Here is an 18,209-nt window from a genome sequence, read left to right as displayed (position 1 = left end):
TCCGACAGGTGAAACTCGTGAAGTGCATTATGTTGAAAGTCGTATATTTTAGTAACAATTGAGTTTCTGGGAGAAATAGTCGAGAGACCATCCACTGAGAATTGTTTCAAGCCATAGTCATGGAGACTATGGCTTGAAAATAGTTCATGGAATTTTATGCATTTTGAATTTAGTGGAGAAAGAATCTAATCAAGACTGTTTATGCACTTTGTAAGCCACTTGTCTTGCACCTACCTCAATTCAACTTTGGTACTTTACACTTCGAGGGTAACGCAGTAGTGGGTTGCATGGAAAAATGGTTATAATGCCTTTCCCACGGTGTGTTAAAGTCATGTCTTCAAATACCGTGAATGACAGGACGATTTTATAGGTTTCTTTCTTTTCCTTTTTTGTTACTGTGGCCTAGTTGAATACCATGCATGACTGGGTAGTATGAATTTTTTGCCCCTTCTTCAATCTTGAATGTGCTTATCTAGTAAAGAAAACACTCAAACTATTATATTAGGGCCACCAACTATTTCTAATATATACCCATATATGTATTTTGTCTGTAAATTGCGTGTGTTCTCTGATCGATTTGCCTGTTTTGCTGGACGAAAAATCCCCAGTTTCTCGGGGGGAAGGAAACCTAGCTATCTACGCCTGAGACCGACTAACTCAGCCACGGAGTGAAAAAAAAGCCCATTAAACTTCCTTGCGTCTTCGACAGGATTTGAACCCGGGCCTTTTCCACCCGGAGTTTGGAGAACGGTGACGATATCACTGTGTGCTACTCGCGCAGACTAATTATCTAGTAAAAGAGACAAATCAGCACAGAATTTGGCTATTGCAAACACCCTATACCTCGAGAAACCCCTAACATTAGGTGTGTGTGTGTGTGTGTGTGTGTTAACGCCAAAGCAACTAAGGCTATGACACGTCAGTATATCTCGTCGGGAACTTCCGTACATTCTGTGGTCGATTTGCCTGTTTGCTAGACAAAAAAAAAAAAAAATTCTGGTATAAAACCCATTGGTCAAATTCTAGCAACCATCGCTTAAAACTGACTAGTAACTCGTCCCGAACATCAAAATGTTTTGTTATCGTTGGATATGGTCTATTTTATAGTATTACAGTAAAATTGATTAGTATCGGCATTGGAAAAATGTAAGGAAGTAAGCTTATATAGCAGCGGACAAAAAAAAAAAAAAAAAAATAATAATAATAATAAAATAAAATAACTTTTGCGCACTAAATTTTCTTGTTCCTTCTAATAATTTTACCAATCGTCGTGACTTTATTCCCACTAATTCAATTAATAATTACTCAGACCTAAAGCATATTTCCGCAGAACTTTAATTTGTGCTGCTGTTATGAGTCTCTTTTATTTCATATCTTACTATTTATTGGAATATTTGTCTATCTACAGGGTTAACATTTCGCAATACATCATAAAGATGTAATTTTGATAAATTAAACACTTGAAAGCCCTGCAATCGCTTGATGATTTCTGGTATTTATTAAAGTACATGGCAAGTGGCTTTATGAAAGGTGGCGTCGTTAGCAGCAAACAGCATGGAAGAGTTGTGCGAAACACGTGTAAATTTGTTGTTTTCTGATTTGCAGGACTCGTTTAGTACCGATGGATTTGAACTGCATTCATTTAAGGTAGAATTGTGTTTCCGTGTGCTGTTGATATATATATTTATATTTACTGTACATTCCGGCGTATAAGCTGACCTTGGAAGCAGTAAAAAAAGTCAGACTTACATGGGAGTATAAAATTCTAAACATGTTTTGAGTTAGAAGAAATGGAATAATACTAGTATATTTACACTTACAGTAAACTTCCGTTTTAATTCTCAAATGTATAGCGCTATCACTCTTCGCTCTTCTGGTTGCATGAATTTTTTGACATCTACAGCACTTTTTTGGCGTGTATTGCCGTTTTTGAGATCCTAAGAAGAAATAAACCTGGGGCAATCCTGTACATTATCGTCGCGCCGTCACAGCATGACATCGGTGAATACGACCTGCGACTAAACCTGTGATTTCTACCTGTTATTTTAATACAGCATGTGTCAATCACTATGTCTGTCTCTGCAGCGACTTTTTTTTTTTTTATGAAAACCCCAAACACGAAAGGTATCAAAACCTATAGTACTTAGTACCGTGCATGGGTTGAAGGAGAAGTGTTGGGGGGAGGGGGATGCCGGAAACTTTGCTCTAGAGACTAAACATGGGTTTCACCACTTCAAGCCTCCAATAAGCAAAGTGGTGGTATTTCACCGGTTGATGAAAGTCATCTACCACCTGAGCTTACTATGTGAAGCTGGCATGTTAGAATCCGACCCTCCCACACAAGTGTGTATTAAATTTTTTTTTAATTGTTTCTCGCTGAAAATAATGCGAATCTCTTGGAAGAATACACACTTTGGGGGGGAGGGGTTTCTAACATGTGAGCTCCTATTTTTTCTAATATGGAGCTCGCATGTTAGAATCCCCCCCCCCAAAGTGTGTATTCTCCCAAGAGATTCGCATTATTTTCAGCGAGAAACAATTAAAAATTTTTTTTTTTTTTTGTAGTTAAGAGCTTATCTGTAACACCCAAGAATTTGCCTTGTACCTCAAATCCTGCAATCTCACTCAACTCCTCAAAATCTAGTTGCCTCCAAATTTCACTTAAAAAGAGAATCTTTCCGATAACCGCCTTGCGGAATGGGCAAACAATTCCTATTGTATCGGACCATATGGATTTGGGAATTTTCTATGACTCCAAATTCAATTTCTCTACTCATCTAAACTACTTGGCTAGAAAACTCACAAGAGCCATTTGGCTGTCAAAACAAAACCTTCAACATATCCACTCTGCTAATATTATAATCCAATTCGTCTCCAAATTCATCAAGCCAAAAATTGTTTGGGCTGGCTTGGCCAACACAAATTTCAAAATAGTTCTGTGCTCTTGAATACTGGTTTCTTAAAATGGACTTTTTAAGTGAAGCTACAAACCTGTCTCTTCCTGGACTTTCAAGGTTGACTGTCTAAACTACTCTGATTTTTCACTTTCAATCTGCTACAACAACCTTTTCTTCTTTGCAAAACTGTACAACTCTGACATTGATTGCCCAGACATAGCTTGGAGAATTCCTAGGAAAACTGCAAGATCCAAACCAACACTGGTCCCTCTACTAAATTAATCGAAAAGTACTTTTCTTTTAACACTGTCTTCTTTATTAACGTACTGAATCTAGACCCTGTCTTAATAGCTCAAACAAAACTCTCCTGTCACAAATGGCTAAACTTATAGTAAGGAATATCAACCAAACTAAAAATAACCATAATGTTACATCTTTCCTCTCCTTTCGCCATGACTTTTCAGTTTAGATGTCAGTGTGATCACACACCTTCCACGTATCAGGTAACTGCAGTTACCTTCCACGTTTCATGTACTTATGAACTGCATTTTTCTGCATTAGCTATGCATACATCTTGAGAATTTAGTGCTAGCCAAGGCATGCCAGTTGTTTGTACTTATTTTTTTACTACTTATGTCAGTAATGTTGGTTTCCTATTAGTGATATAATTTTCTAAATGTATGTTTCTTTTATATTCTACTGTAAGCCTCTATAGTTGTCTCATTAGTTGTCCTGGGGCAAGCTCAGCATTGTCAGTATACTTCTGTACAATATAAATGGTACATCTGGACATGGCCATGCTGGCCTGTCACTCTGTCCAAAATGCCTCTGGACAAACTTGCAACCACTGGCCTGTTTGTAGCCGTTGCCTCAATGTATTGTTGGAACTCCTGACCAAGAGCTAATAAACGGAATTAATACACATCTACACATGTCCCTTTTTTACTTAAAATTATTGCGTGTATACATGTACACACACATATTTGTATTTCATGATGTGAAATCATAAAAATTTATTAATTTATTTAGGTAGTGGTAAAAAACTGCTTTTAATTAGTGCAGGAAATTAAAATTAACAATGTAACTACATGTAGGGGGAAAAAACCCTTTCATTCTTATTGAACGTTTGACAAATCTTAAATACATCGGGTCCCAGCAGAGGCAGCAAATAGAAAATAAAAATGTTAAGTATAAAAAATTTAAAGTATATATTTTTTAATTCTTTCAGAATTACTGAAGTCAAAGCATAAAGACGGGCAAACAGAGTGAACCATGCGCATGCTTGAATAGAATAAGTTGGGAATCACTGCTTCTGTCGCTGTTCTGCTGTGGTGGCTCGAAGCTAAAGTAATGGATTAATCCGCCATCTTCGTGAATTTGGTTTTGATCAAGGGACAATAGTGGTGATGGAATTCTGGAAATCATTTATGGTGAAGTTATGTCGTAGAAATCCTTAATCTTAATTTGCGCACTATGCTCTTTTTTGTTGTTTTCAATACAGATTACTGTACCAGCAAGTAATAAATTTCATTAATGATAGCATTATTATTATGTTAATGCCACATTTATAATACTGTACTTGATATATATTTAGTTTTATTTAATAAAATATTTTTTCATTCTTTTTAAGAGCTTATAAAGAAAAGTTGGAGGTGCCGAAAAATAGCAAGTGTAGTACATTGTGTGCATGTTTCCAAGTTAGATGTAGACACTGCAGAAAAATCCCCTGGAAAATCAATGTTGTCATTGCCCTCCAGTTAGAGGCTAATTATAATGCTTTCTTACTTTATTTGGGGCAAGTTCCATCGAAAACGTTATAACCTCTATAATGGAATATACCATATATTATTACACAAATATGCATTGTTGCTCATTTTTTAAAACTCAAGAATTTTTGTTCGCCTTCTTCAGGCAAAGACAGTTCATGGAATTCATTTGATTTATCTTTCAAGTAAAAAAAGTAAATTTTCAAGATTGTAAATTTTTAAAAGAATTGGCCACCACACAGGCATTTTTTTACAGAGAAACAAAGTTGCATTGCATAATTAAAGTCAGCAAAGAATAACGTGGCACCATAGTGAAATCCTCCCATATAGGCATACAGTATAGTATCATTAAGAACAATTGAACATCGGTGTCTCCCTAGCCAGGTGGGAAGGAGCAGTAGTGCGTAGCACACACTTCTTGATTAGACCGGGGTTTGAGCCCGTCACCACCAAATACGGAGGATGTGGAAAGGTCAGGGAATGACCACTGCATATCCCCGGAGCAATATGGCCTTAGTTGCTAATGCTCCTAAAAATATCATTTTTAGGAGCAATTCTGAAATATCATTTTTGTTATTGATCACAGTAGTATTTTAAGTGCTGTCCATGAACTAACTAGCAAGGGTGTCTTTTTGATTTTCTTTCTGTTGGGGTTACTTTGAAAATTTTGTTACTTCTGACATGAATAGGTGTGTGTGGTGTTCCTTTTTTTTTTTTTTTTTTAATTGAAGAAAAGTTTTGTTATTTTGATTGGTAAATTGTTGCTTTCAAAATTGAGTTTAGTCCCAATCACTTTATAAATGGACTCATTGACAGATTACCATGCTTCCTTGCTGATTACCATGGTCAGGTTGTTCTAAAAATGATTCCTATTCGTTTTCTCCTCATAAAACCCTTTGAGTAATAATTTTTTAGAGCTCTAATTGTTAGTAAGTAATTAAAATAACTGTTTAATTTATTGAATTTCTTAAACAAAGCTACTGTAATAAAATGTGTACTGTAAAAATCTTAGTTCTGATGTTGTCCTCAGTGTGGAGTTGGGTACATATAAATGTAAAAATATGGTTCTTAAAGCATAATTAAGAAGACACCATGTAGAACTATTGGACTTGTTTTGAAGAACGATGCTTGTTTATGACATGAATTTTCTGACACAGACAATTTGTCTTACCAACTTCCTGAGCTTTTTAATTTAGTACATGTGTTGCAGCCTTAAAAATGAATGATCTGTGTTTAATATTCACCTGTTGAACAGACTCCTGTTTTGGAATAGAAAATTTTCTAATTATTAATTCAACATCATTTTCAAAGCCATTACAAAAAAAGAAAAAAAAAAAAGTCATCTGGATATGATCATGTATGCATACCTCAAGTAATAAAATTCTTATCCATTAAATTACTGGTTCAATTGTTGTGATTTTATGACCTGATTGACAATGACAGTCAGTCATTTGTTCAAATGCATATTACTTAATTTTCTGTTTAAAAATTAACTCATTAAATTCTAGTTAATATCATAAACTTGATTCCCGGTTAAGACTGATTTATAGGCATAACTTGAGTTGCAAAACTAGAGCACAAGATCATGAATAAATATATACAATACTAGTAAACTTAAAATGGTGTGTGTGTGTGTGTGTGTGGGATATATATGTATCTTAAATTATTTATTTATTATTTTTTTTGATAAAGATATTGATATTGTACTATATGTTTTTAATTCTTAATTATAGGTGGGATGGTATAATGAATGTATCCAGTCTGTTTTCCACCTTCCATATCATCCTGACACCCTTGCTGTATTAGTAATTAGTACTCCCAAGATGTTTGAAAGTGCTTTTAAATCCTTTATTCAGCAGAATGAATTGAATACCCTGAGGGATCCTGTTGATGAGTGTATGATTTTTTATTTGAACAGAATTAAGGAGGTAATATTATTTCCATTCTTTGCAAAATTCTAATTGAAAAAGTAATGTGAAGCATTACAAAAGAAACAATAGGCCTGTAATTTTTTTATTCTTCATGCTATAACCTGACACCCCCCATCAATCCCCTTTCAGGTTGCCTTTATCCATGTTGGCTTTCCTGTTCATAATGGATTATATTAAGCTGTAAGTATGGAAGTGTTATAAAAATTAATTCAGCAGTACAAAATAATCCCCCCCCCCCAAACAATTTCTACTATATTACAATTATAGAAATATTAGGTAACTTTCAGAATATTCTATAAGATTTAAAACCCTTTTGAAATGAATATATAATCTGTTTTTTACACAAAAGCATTTACTTTATAGAGACAATTTTAAGGATTGTTCTGTGTGCTAGAAGAAGTAAAAATGTTCATATAAACATATCTGAATTGTTATGGAGCTATTTTAAAAAATGGTTATAGAGTTTTGAGTGTAATAAAAATAACAATAAAAAAAGTAGGCATAAGCAGACACATACCTAGTATGAATAAAGCATTTTACTTTTGTATATGTCTGCTTGTTCTTATTTCTTAAGTATTTTATAACATTTTTTACATCATTGAAAACTTCATAGTCATTTTGTAAAATTAAAATAGTTATCTCTGCAAACTGTTCTAAATCAAAAATGTTTATATGAACTTCTTTACTGGTTTTGGCAGGGAAAATTACCCTTGTAATTTTGTTGGTGTAATTCAGAGATGCCATGTGTATTGGGAATGATAGCATGTACTGCTTGATTTTCTACTGCTTTTATTATTAACGTTGCAATTATCTGAATATTATGTATTATGTTCATAATTGAATATAATATTTTAGTGGTAAATCCCACTGAAATGCAGTGGGATTTACCTATCTTATTTTTAAATTTAGGTCATTTGTTGTCTGAAACGTTTTTGTCATATTTTGGATTAAATTTTAGAATTTGATCTTCATTGAATTAATTGTACCATTTACATTTTGAGTTAGCTATTTTTTATTTTTTTTTTTGCAATGGAAAAGTTGTTCCCTATCATTGGTTTAGTCTAAAGTCATTATTGCACTTCTGAACGTAAGCAGTGTTTATTTATGTTTTTAATAAGAAAAACAAAGAAACATGGTTGTACAAGATGTTTGCTCTTCATTGCACATACAGTCAAACTTGTTTATAATAAGCATCAAGGGACCAAAATTTCCTTGTTATAACCATTACTCACTATATCAGTGATCAGTTACATCTACCTCCTATGTTTTTAATTCTCAATAACGTGATAAAAAGATATTCAAAAAACAAAAGCATTATTAGAGAGAAAAAAAGAATATTAGTATATACCTATATATTATTTATATTAATATGCTTGTATTCAGTTTTTAAATCGATCCAGCTAACTGTTGTTACATGCAAAATCATTGCATCCAAATTGTTTAGCAAATATTTCCATTTGAGCCTTCAAGATCGGACTGTCTATTGAAAATCTAGCTTTTTTTTGTGTAGTGAACCATTGAAGCTAAATTTTTTTTTTTTTTTTCCAGTTATGTTCTTTACCAGTGCCGATATGTAAACATGTTTATTCTTCCACAACGTTGATACTGTTTAAGAAAACAAAAAACTTTTTATATACTTCATTTTTTGCACCATATTCTAACTCGCGAATAATTTTGACTTTTTTTCACGAATCAAGAGATGCTTTCTTTTGTTAGTAAGTTTTTGTTAGTTTCACGAATCCTTCCTTTCCAAAGGAAGGATTCGTTTCTAACTGATTTTACTTTAAAATGACAAAGTGATTTGCATACAGAGTTCTTAGAAGTCCTGCCTCCAAAATTCTTAGTCTCAAATTAATTTATGGTTCAGTGAATACAAGACTATCTGTAAATAGGGTGATGTGACAAGCAGAACACCAGTGCGCTACTGTATAGCCCCTGTCCCTGAAAGGACAAGGTCATAAACTGGCAGCTAATCTGATGCAGGTGGTCATAAAAGCTAAGGTGCCCTTTTCATTTTTGTCTTTGAAAAACCCAAGAATTGGGTTTTTTGACTACCCGAGCAATTAAGAATGTTTGAATAGTTACCAAAATTTGTAGTATGCTTGTAATATATTTCTGTAGTACGCTTGTTATAACAGTGAGCGATTGTATGGAAAAATGTGTATATTAAAATCATCATGGATTTTTGCTCATTACAGCCGTGATCTTATTTCTGTGTTCATTATAACCAAGTTCACCTGTATTTCACTGTGCCGGCTGTACGATGGCAGTTGTGTTGTGGCTCCTCGTGCTACAACCATTCATTATTATTATTTCGATTTTCTTTATATAAAATCAGTTTGCATTACTTCCAGAAGTACACCAATGACATTTTTAGACTAAATCAAGGATAGGAGAAACTTTGCCATTGGGGGAGTGGGAAGTGGTTGATTAGGCTAAGTTTAAATTTAGAAATCATAAAATCTAAATGGCAATACTTGGTTCAATTTTAACCTCAAATATGATTTTAAAAAAAAAAAAGTTCAGACGACAAATGGCCTAAATCTAAAAATAAGCAAGGTAGACTCCAAGTGCCTCTCACTTGAAACAACCTGTATGTTGAAAAATTAATTCCTTTTCCACACGCATTCAACAGACAACTACAATAATATGCTCACAATAAAATACAAGGTGTATTTCAACAGTAATGTGTGGATGTTTGTCAGGTGGAGATGGACCAACTGAATGTGGAGGTTCCCAGATTCTTCAGTGTATCTGAACGTGTCATCTAAAGGTTTTGGAAGAATTCCAAGAGAATTCTATTGGAACATATAGGTGCAAGAAAGTTGAATCATGTATGCAGAAAAGCTGAAGTTATTTTTTGGTGTTTTTGCTCTCATGGGCAGAATCACCAAAATATAACTAACAGCCAAACACGACAGAAAAATGTCTGTATGTACAGACCACAATTGGGATATTGAATAGTGGAGTCAAGTTCTGTTCTCAGAGTCGAAATTCATCCTCAAAACTTTTCTGGATGGTATTAAATGAGGAAGTAGTTCTTGATATCAGTCCTTCAATGTCTGGGAGAACAGTTTTGGTGGTGGGATATGTGTAGGGAGATGTTTTCAATAATTGTTTTACATCCATCCATATTCCTCTGTGAAGCTGTTCTGAGGTGCATTTGATCTTGAGTTCCTTTTTATCAATAATATGCACTTTGGACTATTTGTTGATAGATATCAGGAAAAATGAATAAATAAATATATATATATATATATATATATATATATATATATATATATATATATATATAAATAAATATCCTGAACTGTACTGAACATGCCTTTATATGCTGTGTTCTTGCTAAAAGGGTTCCTATCATTGACAGAATCTCATTAGCTGTTCTATCGCTTACCTCCACTGTTCAGAGAACTTCATGTCAAACTGTACAATGTCCCATAGTTATTATCATTACTAACTACCTTCAGTTTGGTGCTACCTAAATGGTATGTTATTCTGGGATTATTTCTACCCAAATACAACCTTGCATTTATCCATGTTAAACCTCAATTACCATTTTTCAGTCCATCTTTTGCAAAAAAATGGCAGTTTAGTTTATCTAAATCTTCTTGAAGTAGCATACTCCATTTAATGTTGTGAATGTCTTATAATGGGGGATTTTAACTTCCCAAATATTGACAGGAACTTGTTACTTGGTCACTCATACACTAGCAAGACTTTTGTGGATTTATTGGATGATTGTTTTCTACAGCAGCATGTTCGAGAGGCAACCAGAAGGAATAATACTCTTGATCAGATTATCAGCAGTGATTATTCGTGCATTAAGAATTTGCATATAAAGGAACCACTAGGTGACAGTGATCAGTGTACTGATGTGGAATTTACTTAAAGATGTAACTACCATCAGGGATAAAGGGAAGAGTTTTTGCTTTTGTAGAGGTGACTTCAGTGGTCTTGGACAGTTTTTAAATTCTATACGGTGGGACCAACTGATGATGTCACAACAGCTAATTCTAAATGGGAAGCAATCAAGGATTTAATCTTGGAAGCTACTAGACTTTTCATACCAACTAAGAAATATGTTCAAGTTTTAGACCTAAATGAATGTCAGATGAGCTAATGAGACTCGTGACAGAGAAGAAAAATGCATGGAATGCATATAAATTATCACGCGACACAGAAGCCTATGGTAGATATAAGCTAGTCTGTAATCAAGTCACAAAGGAGGTTAGGCAAATGAGGGCAGATTAAAATAAATGTTTGGCAAAGTATACAAAGAAAAACAGCAAAGATTTGTTTACTTATATAGACTAGAAGGGAGGGGATGAATCAGGTTGGTCTGCTTGATATTGATGGTTTGACTGTTGATGATCCTGCTCAGATAGCTGGCAAAATGAATGAGTATTTTGCATCTACATATTCACACATGAAGAATTCTGTAGGGAAAAGTGAAGAACAGAAGCTTATTAAACTCTAATAGGGAGTTAGTGATTTTGAAATAACTGAAAGCAAAGTTGAGGAGAAATTGTTGAAGTTAAATATAAGAAAGGCACCTGGGGTGGATGGGATCTATCCAGTTATATTAAAGGCAGCAGAGGAAGTAAGCAAATCCTTAGCCATAATTATGAGGGCGTCCTTAGATTCAGGGGAGGTCTCCACGGACTGGAGATGTGCAAATGTATCCCCAATTCACAAAGGGGAACAAAGAGTGACATGAGTAATTACAGACCTGTTAGTTTAACTTCTGTTCCAGGGAAAATAATGGAGTCACTGGTTAAAGAAGCATTGCAGGATCATTTAGACAAGCCTGCAGTAATAATTTAGACACAGCTTGGATTTGTTAAGAGGAAGTCTTGCCTTGCCAATTTGATTGGATACTACGATGTGGTTACAAATGAACTGGATGCAAAAAATAATTTTGATATCATAAAGTTGGATTTCAGGAAAGTTTTGATACTGTTGCACATGGAAGACTACTGTACAAATTGGAGTAGTGTAGCATTAAGGGAAAGTTTCTACAATGGATAAAAGGGTGGTTGAGTGGGAGAAAACAGAGTGATAATGAATGGGTGCTGCTCTTCATGGACTAATGTTATTAGTGGAGTCCCACAGGGTTTGGTGTTGGGTCCACTTTTCTTTTGTATATTTATCAATGATATTGATGAAGGTATATCAAGCTTAATGTCGAAGTTTGCAGATGATAAAAAGGTTGGCAGGGTTGTTAATGATAGTAATGACAGCATGCTACTGCAACAGGATCTAGAAAAGGTGGGCAGATGGGCTGAGAAGTGGTAACTGAAGATTGACTGAAGACTGACATTGACAAATGCAGAGTACTACATTATGGGTAGAAGTAACCCAGGAAAAAGTACCAACTTGTGTGGCACTACACTCAGGGCAGTAGAGAATGAAAAATACCTGGGGGTAATTGTGCAGGGAGATATGAAGTTTTCTGAGCGGTACAGACAGGCTGCCAGAACAGGTCATGGGGTCTTGTCAATGATATACAGGAATTTTGCTAGTAGGGAGAAAGGGGTAATTATTCCTTTGTATAATGCAGTGGTCAGGTCACACCTTCAGTATTGTATACAGGTAAAGTTGCTAGAACAAGTACAGAGAAGGGCAACAAGATTGGTGAGGGGAATGAAGGGGTGCTTTTTCCAAGAAAGGACTAAATTCTACAAATCGTTATTATTAGCCTGAGCCTTGTGTGAGAGAGAGAGAGAGAGAGAGAGAGAGAGAGAGAGAGAGAGAGAGAGAGAGGAGATAACTATCCCTTTATTCATAGTAGTAATTTACCCTTAATACACCTTGGTACAGTTTATATAACAATAGGAATCATATGCCAGAACAATCTAATTTAATTGTTATGAGGATGTCAGAACATCATTGTAGTAATTAATTACATTTGGTCATTTGATTTGCCAGACCAAATGAAATTAATAAGATTTACTCTTAACAGATCATTGCTGTTATTGCCTTGCAGCTCCACACCTTTTGAGACAATCTCGCATTTATTCTTACTATTGGCTTTTATTTTCTCAGGCACAGAAGTTAACCCTATTTGTCTGTAATTAGTTACTTCACCTTTTGAATGGGAAAGATATCTGCAAATATCCAATTTGTAGGGACTTCCTTGAACCAAGGGCATTCTTATCATTATAAGGTTTGATTGCTTTTTTTGCTGCTTTAATTTAATTGGGTGGATTCCATCAGTCCCAGGTGCTTGTTTACTTTTAGCCGAACAGTTTCTCTTTTAGCTTCCTTTCAGGTATTCCCCTCTATAAAAACATTCACACATGAATTAGACGCAAAATATTTATTCAAATTGTCAGCAATCTGTACAGGATTATCAGTAGTTATGTATTTTGTATCAAATGGGCCCATGTGGTCTCTCTTTCTGTGTGTACACACACACAAATTCCAAATATGAACCTTGTGTGTGAGGTTCATATTTGGAAGATCTTTGTATGAAGAGCTTTCAAATGGAAATTTCCTAGTATGCTGCAGGAATGTTTTGGCTACTATACAATGATTTGGCCCTTTTTGGAAAAAATGAGGAGTCAAAAACAATGTTCAACCAAATAACTGAAACTGCTGAAATAACTGGCTTTAAGAAGAGTGAAGTAAAAATGTAACACTTGAAAATTAGAAGAAACTGAAACAAGTCCAAAACTGTAGAGGGATTTATATGTTTTGGTACCAACTGAAATAGGAGTCAGTCAGATTACTCTGGAGCTGACTACTATGAGATTTGAATTAGATTACCATGGAGTGATAGATCTATGTACTTGTTAAACACTTTTAAAATCTGAACTGGTATCTAGAAATGCAAGAATTAGTTATACATAACCTAACAGTCAGAGATCTGTATATTGGGTCTTAAGGAGGAAAAGAAGCTGCAAACTTTTCAAAAGAAAGTACTTAAGGGTCTTTGGGCCAGTAGTTGATACACAATGTGGTATATTCAGAATTGGAGTGGGGGGCAATCCATGAAATGTACCAGAAATCACCAATAATACACTATCAAATGCAGCAGGCTCAGATTGATTGGTTGGTCATGTAACTTGCATACGAGGAACCAGAATACTAAAGAGAATAGTTATAATGAAACTGGATGAGAGAAGACCTGTAAGAAAGTCCAGGAAGAGATTGGAAGATGTGAGAAATGATGCAGAAAGGTTTGGAGACAAATAGCAGAAGGTAGAGAGGAAAGAACAGGTATAAGGTATATTCAGGTCAAACAGCACCTGGGGTTTGTCCCATCTCCGCGTACGCATATTGTATCGGAAACAGAATACTGTCAAGCCAGAGATTTAAGTCTGTGGGCTATGGGTTGTGTAAAATGTTGTGCCCATTCTTTTTCTCTGGCTTATTGGCCGCTGGGCCCCTATTGGGAACTGATGTTGCCCATACCCTGCCACGTGGAGGCTAGCCAGGTGTTACCAGTAAGTGGTACTCTGGCAGGTCCTGCCACCTACTTTCCTGGGATTTCAGTGGCAAGGACCTAAAAAAAAAAGTTGAAGTGATTGCGGTTGATTTAGGTAAGATTTCGTTAAAGAGCACTGCGTGGGGTTGTATGCTGAAAGGATGAGTTCTAGGAGCCTAAAAGGTCAGGCAAAATTTTGTTGTAATTTAAGTTTGGACGTGTGGGACAAACGCTGTATAAGAGAAAGTATTGGGAGAGGAGACTGAAGACTAGGGGGGAGTGAAGTAGGAAGAAGGGGACCGATAGTGAAGGTGACCCCCCCAAGAGTGAAAATTTGGGGAGGGAAGAGAGGAACCTCTCCTCCCGCCCGGGGAGTTGGAAGGAAAGATCCGCTGAAGGGAGAGCGGATTTAGAGTCGCTAATAGGCCATCTCTGTATCAAGGCCACCATAGTAATCCATGTCCAGGTTTTGTCCATTTGGGGGGGCGAGACTGGGGAGTCCTCTCAGAGAGTCAATAGTAGTGAGGTTAGGTTCGGAGATAGTCCAGTATTCTGTGGAGAAAACAAGATTCTGTACTTGGGTCCATTTCTGGAGCTTTCGTTGGTGGAGTGGGCCATTTGTTCCTTCAGGAGCAGAGACGTCCTGGCTGTGCCTTCCTTTGGGACAAAGTCTCACCTTTGGTTTCATATTGTGATTTTTAAAATGGTTTATTCTTTAGTCTTTGGAGGAGGGACCAGCGGGAGCCATCCCTGCATGCTTGACATCAGACACCAGTAGACGTTTGTCTGTTCCGATGTGACATACATGGGATCAGTGGTGAACTATAGTGGGCTTGCATGGGCTCATGAGAGCCCATTGTTATTTTTTTTGAAAATTTCCGAGCCCATTGTTGAGACGATCATTTATTTTACAAATGAAATTCTAAATGCGCAATTATTGAGTATTCAGAGCCGAAACTATGGTGGGGTGAATGGGACCCTATTCCCATCATTTTAATGGAGCAATCGATCGGTTATGTATTTTAAAATTGCTTCATTTTTTATTTAATTACAGTCGGACCTCTGTTTAACCAACTTCTTTATACCGAATTTTTTAAAATTCCCCTTGGTAATTACATTTAAAGTAGTTTGTTGAACGAATAAAATTTCCATGTAACGAACGGATTAGGACAGACAACTCTGTATGCATTGTTCTTATCTCTGGCCTTTAGGCAATTTAGGTAATTAGAAAGCGAATTAAGGGTGAAAGGCATTAACATTCTACAATGTTAGTGGTGTCCGTAAAACTTATGCAGCCACATTCCGAGAAGTTGCACTAGTCAATATGCTTTCCATAGCCAGTCAGAGGATTAAGAAGATACCTGACATGGATAATAGCCACTGATCAACATGTGTTGTGGTTCCCCTTTACTCCGACAAAAAGTCATCTGTTTTTCGGAGAAGTGAGTGATCCATGCCTTCTAGTTTCTCCTGCCTATGTTTACATGGTCACAGTAGCTGAATATCTGAGTGATTCCGATATTTTGCACAGTATTCAAAGAACTAGTGACAGTAGCAATGTGGGGGGGGGGAATTGAGGCAACTAAGATGAAATGTTGACAGATTTCAAAACTTTGTCGAGCCTTTCACTGCGTAGAAAATGTTCTAAAATATAATGGCATACAGGCAATAATTAAAAAAAAAAAAAACTGCATTACCAGTCTCCAAAAAACTAGCGCGAATTAAGGCTGATTGCTAAAGAACTTGATGTGGAAACTACAAAGATCGGTGGTGTGTTCAGGCTACGAAGAGCAGCTTGTAGCTTGCGAATGGTAATTGTGGGTTAAGGGAATTATCCTGCATTGTGCAAACATTTTGAATCAGAAGCCACTGTAGAGGGTCAGGCGCGTGAGTGCATAGGTACATGTGCCTTGAGTGACCCGGGTTCAAGCACCGTGACTGCTGAATGCGGTGCTGTTTTTTGCATTCTCTCTATCTTGTGAACTCCTCTGACCATGTGGTGGCCCTGGAGTATAAACAGAAAATTTATTTTTATTTGAGATTGTTAAAGTGACTTTTAAATCATCTGGAATTTCTTAACCATTTAGCACTAATGATCAACATCCTGCAGGAGCTTTTACATTTCAGAAGCTTTACGGATTCACTATGGCAAAAGCAGATAAATTAATTATTCGAACTATCACTGCTATTGCCAATTTGAAAAATACTGAAGGAAAATATGAAGCTAAAATTGAGAGCATGTTGAAGTGGAAAGAATTTGAAGGAATCAAAATCGAAAGTAAGAACAGTAAAATTACCTCGTGACAAGTTATTAAATACATTGTTTTATCTGTAAAGGATAAGTTATTAATGCAACAGGGTGATTTTAAATTAAATAAAGAAAATAATCATACCATTGAAAGAAATTTTAAACATATTCTACCAGAAATCGTGGAATTTAAAAGAACTTTCATCTCTGTGGCAAGACTGAAAACAGAATAAGAAATTTGTTTTCTGATAAAATACGAAATAAAAATTAATGATTTTAGAGATTTTGTCGAAGACAGTTTATCTTTAAAATTGAGTGAAATTCCCTTTACAATTAAGAAAGCCAGAATATCTTTAAAACCATTGCGATTAGCAGTGCTGAAACTGAGCAAGCTTTTAGCGTATGAGCGTAATGAATAATATCGTGTAAATGAATGAATAATGTTGAAAATTAAACACGTTGCAGATTATGATGACCATACAGCTAAATGGAAACCATTGCTTCAATTTGATCCAGTTCGTTATGTCAGTATTAATAAAGAAGTAAATTTCATATGGCAGTTTTTAAAAGAAAATTTTCTTGAATATTTGTGCAGTATTTTTTTTCATGTAATCTGTGATTTTTGTGTACCTTTTCTAGAACAGTTTGTTTTTTATGTAATATTTGTTTTTATATTCTAGAATATTTTGTGATAATTCGTTATTTGTAATATGGGAAATATTTTTGTTATTTTTTATTTGCAATATTAAAATTTTATCATAAAAAAAAAATGTATCCATTATATTTCCCTAGTTAAAAAAAAAAAAAAAAAAAAAAAGTTGCACGTCTGCCGAGCACGAGCGGTAGAGCACGAGATGGTTTTATGTGAAACATCCTTCGTATATGACGTCATACTATTCAAAAATTTAGAACTCGAGATATCGTACTGGTCACGAAAAATGCGTCACGTGCTCTAAACTAATCGTACTACTAGTGAGTGTCCCACACAGACTAGTTGTCTGAGCGTATGAAGCACCTCTGGCAGATGCCTCGGGTGACGTGACTTCCGTGACCGATCAAATTTACTTGGTAGGCCCTCCCCCCCCTCCAAAAGGATATTTCACATCAAAAAGTGGGCAAAAGTGCAAGCCCATTGTTAAAATATTCACAGCTCACCACTGGGGGTCCCATGTTAGAGCCGTTATATGTGGAGAGTCCTTTGTGTTGGTATTCGCTGTTGGGATTGTGCTCTGTCCTCAGTTCTGATGTACAGTGGTAATATAAGCCAAGATTATGGCAGTGGGAGGGTCCTTCGTCTGTAAAAGAGTTCCTGTGTGAAGTTGGTAAAGGCATTATAGATCTCGCTGGATTCCAAGAGGTAATGCTCTTGGTCCTTTGGATTAAAGTGTATTTTGGTAATTAATGCACATCTGAGGTCTTTGTAGATTGTCTGTTAATCCATTGTTATTAACTTTCCTCTGATGGCCACATGCCCAGTGAGTAGGTATGAGGACAGTAGGCCTGGGGAAAGCTAGACCGGCATTTCTGGATGAGTTTTTCTGAGGTTTGGAATGAATTTTTTGATAATGGCACCCTTTGTGCTATCATTTCAGCATTGCTGCCAGAGGTCATGTAAATATTCGGTCAAACGTAGAGTTTCCATTTTGTGGTTGTTTGCTGTGTTTGAGATGAAGTCTCGGAAGGTGGTAGCCTTTCCTCTGGTCAGGTTGATTAGGATGCCAGACCGCCTACCTCCAGGTCCAGGGGGAAGAGTCCCCCTAGGGCCTACAGGGCGTGAGTGCTGACCGTGCAGCAGGCATGAAAAGTTGTCAGTAATATTGTCCTCTGGATAGTTTCTAGCTTCCGTTGATTGAGGCCATTGTGGGTCTGTTGTACCAGACTGGAGTGGCATATGTAATAGCGGGTAGAAAGACTGTCTTGTAGAATAGACTGAGG

At 35.9% G+C, this 18,209-nt stretch overlaps 1 protein-coding gene across 1 annotated transcript in view; it reads left to right on the top strand.

The window, feature by feature from the left end:
• Positions 1-1,529: 1,529 nt before the first annotated feature.
• The window catches only part of LOC150084176 (cyanocobalamin reductase / alkylcobalamin dealkylase-like), a 42,293-nt gene continuing 25,613 nt past the window's right edge, over positions 1,530-18,209 (top strand). The window contains exons 1-2 of the mRNA XM_090376146.1: positions 1,530-1,647; positions 6,397-6,591. Coding sequence (XP_090232272.1) covers positions 1,555-1,647; positions 6,397-6,591 — 288 coding nt within the window. The 5' untranslated portion in view covers positions 1,530-1,554. The remainder of the gene's footprint in view (positions 1,648-6,396; positions 6,592-18,209) is intronic.

The sequence above is a fragment of the Mastigoproctus giganteus genome, chromosome 6 (genome assembly GCF_048544385.1).
Source record: "Mastigoproctus giganteus isolate SK-2022 chromosome 6, ASM4854438v1, whole genome shotgun sequence".
Lineage (NCBI taxonomy): Eukaryota > Metazoa > Arthropoda > Arachnida > Uropygi > Thelyphonidae > Mastigoproctus > Mastigoproctus giganteus.
Note: the sequence above shows the minus strand (reverse complement) of the source record. Positions and strands in the feature narration are given on the sequence as shown.